This window comes from Lactuca sativa, chromosome 5 (assembly GCF_002870075.4).
Source record: "Lactuca sativa cultivar Salinas chromosome 5, Lsat_Salinas_v11, whole genome shotgun sequence".
Taxonomy (NCBI): domain Eukaryota; kingdom Viridiplantae; phylum Streptophyta; class Magnoliopsida; order Asterales; family Asteraceae; genus Lactuca; species Lactuca sativa.
Window position 1 is genome coordinate 310,959,950 of NC_056627.2, and position 12,025 is coordinate 310,971,974.

Below are 12,025 nucleotides of genomic sequence, written 5' to 3' on the forward strand. Positions count from 1 at the left end.
GTATGGCAAAGTACGAGCCGCGCAAATGCCCTCGCATGAGTACGCCCTGCGTACTCCCCATGTACGCCCCTCGTACTAGGGTTTTTCCCCAAAACCCTAAATTCTTCCGAAGGCCATAACTTATTCATTCTAGGTTCGTTTTCGAGAAACCATACACTTTTAGCAACTCGTCAAGGCCTTGAAGTTCCCCGAACCAAACCTAAAATTCATAAAGGGACGAGATAACAAATTACATTTATGCCCTTGGGCTCTGAAATACCATCGAACACTCGGATCACTTAGACTTTAACACCCTCATCCAAAAAGGGCCAAATCCTTTCTTCCTCAAGCCTTATGATAACTGATGATCGGGCCGCCACCCCAAATAATGAAGTGATTCAAAACCGGGTATTACATCCTCGACCGATTCCATTCCAACTTTGGGACAATTTTGCCTCAACTTCTAACACGTACGACTTCTTCATTTCCAACCCATTTTCTATAATCCTTATATCCACGCAAATGTGGGAACATACTCTATAACTCTATTAAGTCAAATGTCACTGACTTAATATGATTCTTAATCTATTAAGTCATAATGTTGTCCCAAAACATAAAATTTCTTGTTTTACCTTTTTGGCAAAAATGCATATTCTCATGCATTATTTCTCTTGAACTTACTCATTTAATCTACTTTAAGTGACTTAAACTCTTACTGTCCATTTTTATGAAGTCACAACTTCATATTCGTATCTCTTTCTCATAATTGATTATTTTCCCTTTTGGTTAATATTTTACAAAAAGTCAACATTCTCTAAATTTTAGGTTCTTACACTTTCTCTCTCAACGAATGTATTTAATTGACATTATTGACCGTGCGTGCTCATATGCCTAATCACAAGTTGTCCTTGACACCAACCGATACTTAGATTAAGTTGTTCAAGGTTTTACTCTTTATCACATTCTTTTCCTTACCTTTGGTCCTCTTAAACTTGTTCTGTGCTATTTTCGCCGTTCACTGGATCATGGTTTCCAAACCATTCCATCTTAGATTAGCAGACTAATTTGCATAATCTCGGTCTACATCCAACTATTGTGTTTATTTGGGTGACAACATTCTTTCCTAGCTAGTCTTCTAGGAGGCAACCCATGATCACCTCGTCTAGTACTAAAGCTGAGTATCGTGATGGTGCTGAGATCTGCCGGCTAAGGAATCTTTTGTGTGAGTTTTTCTCTCTCCCATTTCCAAAGCCATGGTTTTATATTGTGATGATGTTGCTGCTGAGATTTGTCCGCTAAGAAATCTTCTGTTTGAGCTTTTGGTAACATTACGTAACATCAATAGACTAAACACAACGGTATTAACATTCACTTTGTCTGGGACAAAGTTGCTACCAGTGACATGCATGTTCTTCATGTTCCATCTTATTCCTCAACGTCTGGTACAAAGTTACCACGAAAAACACAATCATCCTCCTTTCCACGTTTAATCCGTATTTTTACGTAGTTAGGCCCATTGTATTTTGTTTAGTTTTAGCTCTTTGGTCCGTATATTAAATATTTATATCTTGTTTCCAATACACGTAAATCATCGAGAATCATTCCAATTATGATGTAAGATACTATTTATATTGAATACAATAAAATTGTTAAAGCTCCGAATATACATTTCACCGGTAGTCATGTGGACGCCCTTCAAGCAAAAGAGGCGTAGCAGTAACGGAAATTTTAAAAGCAAATAAGAGAAAAAGAAAAAAAATAAACAAGAAAGAAAGAAAGAGAGAGAAATCGGTAGGAGGGAGAGAGATCTAAGCGAAACGGGGACTCAAAATACCCAAAATTGACACAGCGGCTCTCCCTCTCCGATTAGATCGGACCCTCTGTATGCAAATTAATTAGGGTTTATGTTTATTTTTCTCAAAATCATAAACAATTTTCCCATATCCTTTGTATGATTATAAATTGTATATAAAACCCCATTTCGGATCCCTATTTGGTCACCCATTGAGGTTGTGATTGCTTGAAGGGGAGTAGTTTTGATTGAATGGCTTCGGATCAGATGTTGCCTAATTCGAGCGTTTCATCAAAGAAGCAACAGCAATTGGAAGCTGGAAAGAGACGGGTATGTTTATCATTTCCTTTTGCATCGTGTTGCTTTTTTTTTTTGTGAATGTATATTAGCAAGTTTTAAATCTGGGATGTCCAATTTTGCAATTTTCCAATCTGACTTTCTATCGACCAGGTTCTCACGGTGATACAGTAGTAATTCACAATTTCAGGTTCATTTGTAATGAATCAGTCCATATTTGAGGTTTTGGTGTCAGAATGGTATAAAAGCTGTTTATATGTAGATATGAAATTATCATGATTGATTCCAAGTTGCCAACGAGGGTGTGATTTTCTTGAAGTTAAGATATTTGATGCTAAAAAAAAAAAATTCAAACATGAAACATCTTGGAATGGTGTCATTTTCTTCAGAACATATAACATGTATTACGCACTAATCTGTTAGGTGTACAGAGTACTGTGTACATGGAACGTGACATAAAACAAAAGATGCGACTATAAAGATACGAAAACTACAATGTATAGGAAGCTTATACCTACCATTATGAACAATTTTCTAATTAAAAAACTGTCCATTTAATTTTTAAAAAATTCAATATGTTTTGGTTTTACAGCTTGAGGAGTTCCGTAAAAAGAAAGCAGCAGCCAAAAAAGCTGCATCCAGTAATTCTGTTAATGGAGACTTACATGAAGTAAAACCTTCAGTTGCTGATGCTACATCTGACTTAAGTTCAGAACATGTTGGAAACAATGAAAAGAAAACAAAAGACATTCATGTTACAGAATCCCATTCCATGCATCCTACAAATGAAAATCCTATAAACACTTTCAATAAACCTTCTGCAAATCCAGTCAAGACATATTCAACTGATAAAAAATTGGATCATCCACATCCAGAAGAGGATATTAATCATAGCAGTTTGAATCATTACAGTAATACAAGGTTTGAAGATGCCCTTAGAAATCCTTATACAACAGCACAAGCTTCTGTTAATAAGTCTTCTCCTGAGATACCTTCATCTTCTAACAACTCAATTCACACTGTTCAACAAGCCAATGGCTCAACATACAGAGGTAGGTAATTAACTAATTATGAGTATCAATTAATATGCTATTTCATCTGATCTCATAAAATCATGAATTTGAATTTTGATCACCTTTAAACTTTCAGATTCTTTGTTTGAAGTTGTGAAATCTCTACAATATCCTCCAGTTTCTGATTCAGTCACTGAAAGCAGCTCTGAATCTGTATCTACAACCTTTAGATATGATGCTGTAGCCTCAACAGGATTACCTTCAAGAAGATCACGTCCATCTTTTCTGGATTCAATTCTTCCAAATGAAGAAACAGATAAAGCAATTAATCCATTCAGTTCAAAAGTTCACCCTGTTGATGCTCCTCCTGTTGCTCAAAGTTTCATAAACCCTAACCCTTCTTCTGTTGCTAATGTTGTTGTTGGTGACTCCTTTATGGAAAGGAACAGCAATTTTAATTCTGCAAAACAGAATGAAGATTTTGCTGCTTTGGAACAGCATATTGAAGATCTGACACAAGAAAAATTCTCTTTGCAACGAGCTCTTGAGGCTTCTAGGGTTCTTGCAGAGTCTTTAGCCACTGAGAACTCAGCACTCACTGACAGTTATAACCAACAGGTAGTTGATTTTTTTTTAATATAATCATTTAGAAAAAAAAAGTTGATAATTATAATTTTTTTTTTGTTTCTTTTTTAGGGAGGTGTTGTGAACCAGTTAAAGTTGGATATGGAGAGATTGCAGGAAGAAATTAAGGCTCAGCTGGTTAGTATTTTACTATTTTATACAATAAGATGCAATTAGGAGTAATTTGGTGATTGAAATTTGAAATATGTTTTATTTATTTATGTGATTAGGTGGAACTTGAGGCTATGAGGATAGAGTATGGAAATGCTCAGTTAGAATGTAGTGCAGCTGATGAACGCTCCAAGTTATTGGCTTCTGAGGTTATTGGATTAGAAGAGAAGGTATAAATTTAATTAGAAAAAAAATAAATGACATATCTATTTCAGATAAGTATATTCATAAACATGTGTCTTTTGTAGGCACTCAGATTGAGGTCTAATGAGCTAAAACTTGAAAGACAACTAGAAAACTTGGAAGCTGAAATGTCCTCACAGAAGTATGGTTTGACCTTATTAATTTAAAGTTGTATGTGTACCTTTTTTTTGAAGGGATATATAAATGTTGTATTGGATTTTGCTGCAAAAATAAAATAAAATAGTTTGAAATTTTTTTATTCATAAAACATTTTGATTCAGGAGAAGAATATCTAGCCTGGAGAAGGATCGGCAAGATCTGCAATTCACTATTGAAGCTCTACAAGAAGGTATTTACTTGAAAGGATTTTTTTAATAAATTTAATAAATTGTCAATTATTGTAAATGCAAAATTAGGGTGAATTCTGTTTTGTTGTTTGTCAGAGAAAAAGGTGTTGCAATCTAAGCTCCGAAAAGCTCCTGTAATTACGAATTCAGTGGATATTAAAAAGCCTCCAACCAATAACAGAAAGGAAGCATCAACTTCTACAGATGATCTTGGTATGTTATTACTAGTCAAACTTAACCATATTGGGTAGTTAAAAGTTAGAACTAATATTGTTGTTGATTGATGGAGTAGATGAGAGTGAAGAGGATAATACTACAGCTGCTACATCAAACCTATCAGTTTTAGTAGGCACTCATGGTGAAAGTGATGCATCCTCACATTTAGGGTTTGAAGTTTCGTCTTCAAGCATACCTCCAGATCAGATCAAAATGATTCAAAATATCTCAACATTGATTTCCGAGGTACTTCCACTTTTCCACCTTTTACACAGTCACAGTCACAGTCACAGTCACAGTATCTGATTTGCAAATGTTGATACAGTTGGCATTGGAAAAAGAAGAGTTGGTGCAAGCCTTATCAACCGAATCCTCACGAAGTTCTAAGTTGAAAGTAAGTTAAAGTTATATTATTCCATGCAACATTTATTTACAATGATATCATATTTTTTCCGTATAATTCATAACAAAACTTTAATATATATATTTTTTTATTTGTGAAGGATTTGAACAAGGAACTATCCCAGAAACTTGAAGTTCAAACACAAAGATTAGAGCTGTTGACTTCTCAGAGTATGAGTATGGTGGGTGCGGGTGATGCTAATAATAATAATAATAATAATAATATCCCACCAAGAAAGCCCACTTCTCGTACCGTGGTTGACCATACTCCCTATGCTGACGAAGGCGATGAGGTCAGTAACAGTAACAGTAACAGACTATCAGTAATAGTAAAAATAACTTTTTTTTTTTTGACTTTTTGACTTTGGGTTGGGTAGGTTGTGGAAAGGGTTCTAGGATGGATAATGAAGCTCTTCCCTGGAGGGCCATCGAAGCGACAAACTAAGCATCTTTGAGTAAAATAATTAAATATATGTTTAAAATGTGTTTTTTTCCCTTGATTATAAATCAAAGATTAGATGGTCAAAGTTGGGAGGTGCAATTTCATCTCCTTTTTGGGGGAAATCCTCGCAAAAAGTGTGTTTTGTTATGGATGAATATGTGGGAATGCAAAGGGATGGATGGATATACTTACAGCAAGTCTGCAACGGAAGAAGACAATGAAATCAAAAGCTTTTATTGATTATTTTTTTTTTTACTTAAAAAATATAATTTTCTTTCTTTTGATATACACAGGTAATGTTGGTTGTTATGTTTATAATGTATTTTTGTGAGTGACTGAGTTGAGTTAGAATGGTTTTTTAAGGATGGTATTGGTCAATGGTCACTGCTTTGTTTGAAAATTTGTAAAGAGCCTACCTATTAAAATAATTTTGTTGGAAAGGCTGGCTGGCATATAAACTCATTTGTAATCAATCTTGTAGCTTGTGTTTGTTACATAGGGCTAGGGCTAGATCTAGATTTTGAATTGACTGGACAAGTTTTTTGGTGGTAAGGACGTGGAGAAATTTTGCAATACTTATTCCATGATATCACTCTTAAGTTTAAGTGGTTAAAAATATTAATAAATCAAAGGAATATGTACTAGTACTACAAACGCTGCCAACTATTATTTCAAATTTTCTCGTCAGGTACTTGTGAAAACCCCAAATTTTACCTGTCGGGCTACATCTATGGGGTTGGTTCTTTTTCTAAGAAACCAATTATCACCATTTTTTGTTGCGTTGTGCACCATACGTGTAACACTATGTATCTTGCAGCTGTTTGTTTTTTAAAAAACTTCCGACTAAAAAAATGTTACGCGGTGCAACATTGGAGAATATTATAAACCATTAAAGTATATTTTACATACTTTCAAAACTGTTTGGTAAGTTTCATAATATATATATATATATATATATATATATATATATATATATATATATATATATATATATATATATATTTTGTGTTACATTGTTTATAATAAAATATTAATAAATTATAAAGTTCATCACTAAAATTACTAAATCTATTGAAGGTAACCAAAAATAACTACCGTCCTGGAAAATTTGACAAAATGAGCATGTTGTTTGCTAAAATAACAATTTTATTTAGTGTTATGCAATTATTATGTTTAATTATTTTATATAAACTTCTTTAAATAGTGTCAATAAAGTTATTCAAATCGGTTTTATACCATGTTTTGTAGATAAATAATGTCAGTAAAGTGACTTCTATATTTACTCTAAATATGTGACATATCTTATATGTTAAACAATAGTTGAGTTGAGGAAAATATAAGACTATGAATATATGACTTAATTACGGGATTAAATTGTTGAACAGTTTATATAAAATATGTAATGAATTATTTTAAATGAAATTGTTACTATAAGAAAGAAATTGTTATTGTAACAATATTTTGATTGTATGAATTTTATTTCAATGTTGTAAGACTATAACTATTATAATTTCGGTGTTGAAAAACTATTTTAAGTTTGTTAATTTAAATTTCAGTTTATTGCAGCAACTTGTAGATGTTAAAAAACAAACATACTTTTTATTATAGATTGCAGTCGTTTACTCCACCTCTTCTGCTGCAGAGGGTTGCAAATGTGGTCCGCAGACTTCAGACGTTTTCGCTTCGAAAAAACAAACAACGCCTACATTTAAATGGGCTACATGTGATTGGTGTACACAAAGAGGTGCACAAAACCCACATAAAATGGAAACAATCAAATAATTTGTTTATTTGTTTGTTTGTTTTTTCTGAAGTCCTGTTCAGTATGTGTTGTGGTTTCATAAGACAAATGTACGTGCTTTTAGCCATACATTTCTAGGTTTAAAACACAAAAAACATAATGAAAATTTTGAAATTTATTATTAACTTTTTTCACTTTTTATTTCCTAAAGAAGATTTTTTTTCTTTTTTTTTTTTTTTTTTTAAAAGTACTTTTATGTTAAATTATTAACATAGAATATTACTTGTAAAATATATGTATATAAATTTCTATTAGAATATTATTAACACGCGGTCGCATGTGTATTAAACAAATAAAATTTTCACTGCTGGTTGCACTAATAATATAGTACAAGGAAACATGGTCGAATACTCAGGGACACAACCTAATGGTTAATGCCTTTTTACATAAGACACATTCTAGTCAAGACAGAATTTATTAAAAAGGGGTTTTTGAATTAAACTAAAACTGAAAATTGCAGTGAAAATAACCTAAACGAAAATCAATAATAAAAACGATTTCAGTTCTGTTGCGACTTTCTTAATCATGCAATCAATTCAGATCTAATTGTTCAGAATGTGTTCTATCTAAGCTAGTACTGAGAAAAACTAACAAGCTCTAGTATAATCTCTTTTACCTAAACTAGTTAATGAAAACAAGCTTTTTGATTTCACCCTAACTTTTTACTGTTCAATTAAACAAACTCTAAATTAAATCAGAAAAAGCAACTTTACGATCTGTGTAAAATTTTCAGCAATACACAATATTTCTCACAAACTCGGAAGTGTAAATATATGATTTTTATAGTTTATATCAGGGCTAAATTCCAAACAAGGAACCAATCTGATACTTGTTACTTATTACCAACTAGGTGTGAGACCCATGTATTACATGAGTTTATTTAAAAAAAATTAAATAGAAAATTTTAACAATTTGAAAACATTAAATTTATAAGAAAAATAAGAAATTTTTTGAATTATTAAAACTAATGAGACTTTAATGCATTAGATACATTACATATATAAACCATTTTCTAATAAATACCTTACATATATATTACCTTATATATTAAATGTGGATTTTAATTTAATAAAATAAAAAATACAATAAAATGATAAATGGAAAATAGAAAAATTTAAAATTTCTAGAAAATGCCATGTGTCCAAATGAATGAGAAGAGGACATGTGGCAAAGTCATTTTCATTTATTATGGTAGATTGATAAGAACAGTTATAGATTCTATTAACTGATTAACTAGAATGATAAAACCCTAGCAAGGTGATTAGACTAACAAAAATAAAAAACCAAACATTCATTAAGCTCAAAACTGAAAAATCTAGATAGAAACACAAAAAGAAAACCACATATGAAAACTAATCATATGAAAAGTATTAGTCTATGTAGAACTGAAAACTAAGGTTTTAGCTAGACATGGATAAAAACAAACAAAAATTAGTAAAAATAAACATTAACCAAATAATCTTCTAAACTAAACTAAATGGCTGAAAGGTATCAAATCTTCAGGATGCTATTTTCAACGTTTTCGGGACTTTAGGACAAAAATGCGATCACAGATTTGGTTTTTTCTTTGGATGACTTCCATATGACTTATTTCGAGCCTGGAAAACTTCGATGCATTTATGCGATTGCAGAAAAAATGTGATCACTTCTACAATCGCATTTTTAGCTTATGTGATCGCATATTTGACCTTTTTTCACATACACAAAAGTCGTCCGAAATTTTGTCTAGTTTTCAGAACATTTATAACTTGTCAATCGGAGTTACGAGTCATGAGATATGGTCAAATACGAACAGGGGGTCAAAGCTGCCAACAACATCCTTTAGGCTTCAGATTGTAGCAATCTATCTTCGTATGATCAATTCGATCGAATGTTTCTTGACTAAAACATCTTCCAAGAATTCCTCAACATCCTCATTCAGTTCTAACTCTATTTAGGCTCCAAATATGCGTCCAACTGCTTCCAAAGTATTGCTCCACTCGAACTATCTGAAATTGAAACAAAAAATGCTAGCAGTACGAGAATTCTGATGAAAGACATGGGCTGAATATTATATAAACAAATGACATGCAAATGTACAAATTATGGTGTAAAATGATAATAAAAACTACCCTAAAAGATGCATGAAATGATATCAATCAAATCTCCCCAAGCTTGAACCTTACTTGCCCTCAGGTAAGAAAAAGATTAAACATTATAAAATAAATAGAAAGATGTAGATGCCCTAAAAAAATTTTAGAATAAAATAAAGGAAAATTAAAATACTTCACTATGGACAGATGTAGATGACCTAAAAAGAATTTAGAATAAAATATTAAACATTATAAGCAATGTATTTTTTAAAATAATTTCAAGAAAATTCGTTTATAAAAACTTAGCTTGACCGACCCCTCCTTTTTTCTGAACGTGTCTAGTAAATGTGGTAAGCTCCATTATGGACAAAAAAAATCCAAGCTTATCCTTATGATTCCACTATCGAGAGATCTATCTCATTATACCACACATCTTCTTTGTTTTGATTAACTCTTCAGATTTAATTTTCTTTCTTCTTGATTTCGACTTGAGCTTGACTTGGATTTGGCTTTGAGTTTCAAATTTCTTCACGTTTCTTGATATACCATTTCTAACATATATATTGATTGGGCGCGGATTTCACTTTGAGACCTACCATATCTTCAATACTTAAAAAATGATAATAAATTGTATGGATATAACAAGAGTTCCCTCCTAACCTCAAAAGGCGTAAAAACTATAGGGTTCAATACTTCAAGGAAAAAAAAGAGTTATCCACTCTAGGTTCTTTTTAAGACATCTAAGGAAATTATTTGTAAAACACTGTTCATTTTTCCATCCCACACTTCCATTGTAAAAATTATTCGACTCATATGTTGGTTCATATTTCGAAAATATTTAGATCACTTTATGATATGAAAAGATATTTCTTATAATTGATTGCAATGAGACTGTTATTTTCGGTTCCTATCACACTTCATCTTAACAGAGCTATCGAATATAAATAATATCCTCATCTCATGTAAAAAAAATTCAAAATTTTTGATTTGTTTTTCTAAATTTTTGTAAGTAGAAAATAAAAAAATAAAATAACTAGAAATCTTTTTGGTTACCTCCTGTAAACAATTTAAACTTAAACAATACAAACAATTGAAAGTTAATAAATATACACATTGAAAGAAAGGCATACCATAGACATAGGAAAGAGTATTTCAATAGTTATTTTGTAATCAAAGACTTGTTTCATTTCCTTATCTTTCATTTCAAGAGCTGTCTAACTCTCAGCATGTGAATATCTAGATTCTCTCATGTATTCCAGTTTCCTCCAAAGATCTATTAACTCTGTTTCAGGAATAATTTTAGACCTAAATCCCATCTCACCACATTTTTCTTGATTTTCAACATGCTTATATCTTTTACCACCTCCTCTACTTCCTATTCTATCACTTCCTTTAGTTCCTCTTCTAACACCGCCTCTAGTCCAATGATTGGCATCATGTTTCACCCTTGGTCTACCCATCTTTTTATTTGGATTGGGTTCTGGTGCAACCATGGCATTTTTACAAGACAGTTTGTTGTGTACCCTTTGTAGATAGTTTTTGCATTGGATTGTTCTCCCTATGGGTCCTCCTATACCAGAAACTGGAGTCTTACTTTTGGAGTATTTGTCTTGTGATTCAGTGACATGCCTTTTCCTTTTAACACTATGCCTACCTGACATTCTTCTAGATAAAGAGGGTAAAGGCTTAGTGTTTAAAGTTCTAGGACACAAGTTACTACCATTAATAGATAATATGTTTGTTGAATATGTGGACTTCAACCTTTATACAATAAACCACTCACTAATGAATAAACACAGGGTCTTGTCCAGTATACAAGATAGTTAACTGTGCATGAACACATGGAATACATGACACCTCCCAAAGTCTACAACTTCACACTCTGGTTTGTAGATCAACATCATATGCTTCAAATCCATTTCTAGCTTCAAAAACTAAAGGTCCAATTAGGTTTACATTCCAATTCCTACAATGAAATGATATTAGTAAATTAAATTAAAACTAATCTAATGAAATAAATTGTTTAAAGATCACAAAACTAACTGCATGTCCTATCCAAACTTCTCCATTGTCTTGATTGTAGCTGGACAAATTTTTGAATCCTATTTTTAGCCTTAAGTAACATGTTATAGAACCTGCCCATCATGTATAACCCAACTTCCTCAAGCATTGCAATTAGGGGTTTCTTTCTAGCTTCCAATATGATTGCATTGAAGCACTGTGGAATACCATTTTCTATTGCCTCACATGCTGTCCTAGACCTGAAGAATGCCCTGCACCAAGTATAAGGTTGTCTTGATATGAGATATTCACAAGCACTTGGATTCACCTGCTTAATATCATCCATTTTGTTCTTACAGTTAGTCTCCGCAGTAGAAAAAGTTGTTGCCCAAAACATATTCTTAAATTCAACTCCATTGAATATCTTGCTGAAGTTAGCATATATGTGTCGTGCACATTATATGTGCTCCACATCTGATAGTATTTCCTTGGTGGCTTCAAGCAATCTTTGAAAATGTGTTAAAGAAACAAGTGGCTTAATAAACCATAAACAAGTAACTTAATACCTTATGAGGATAAGAAATAATAGTGAATCCTTCTCCCCTTTTTAATCCAAGATCATCAGTAACTGGTCTCATAAACCATCTCCAATTGTCCTTATTCTCTATGTCAACAACTACCCAAA

At 32.2% G+C, this 12,025-nt stretch overlaps 1 protein-coding gene across 1 annotated transcript; it reads left to right on the forward strand.

Annotated features, from left to right (window-relative positions):
- The first annotated feature begins 1,652 nt into the window (after positions 1–1,652).
- Positions 1,653–5,939, forward strand: LOC111890726 (protein BLISTER). The gene is made up of 12 exons (XM_023886809.3): positions 1,653–2,101; positions 2,661–3,120; positions 3,218–3,699; positions 3,778–3,843; positions 3,936–4,046; positions 4,125–4,201; positions 4,341–4,408; positions 4,503–4,619; positions 4,699–4,868; positions 4,948–5,016; positions 5,126–5,317; positions 5,402–5,939. Exons 1-12 carry the CDS (start codon positions 2,024–2,026, stop codon positions 5,477–5,479), a joined length of 1,968 nt encoding a protein of 655 aa, XP_023742577.1. The 5' UTR covers positions 1,653–2,023; the 3' UTR covers positions 5,480–5,939.
- Positions 5,940–12,025: the final 6,086 nt, after the last annotated feature.

Coding starts and splice junctions, on each gene's coding strand:
- LOC111890726 (XM_023886809.3), top strand. CDS start 2,024: ATGGCTTCGGATCAGATGTTGCCTAATTCGAGCGTTTCATCAAAGAAG. Junction 4,202..4,340: donor GCTGAAATGTCCTCACAGAA/GTATGGTTTGAC, acceptor ATTTTGATTCAG/GAGAAGAATATCTAGCCTGG. Junction 4,409..4,502: donor TATTGAAGCTCTACAAGAAG/GTATTTACTTGA, acceptor GTTGTTTGTCAG/AGAAAAAGGTGTTGCAATCT.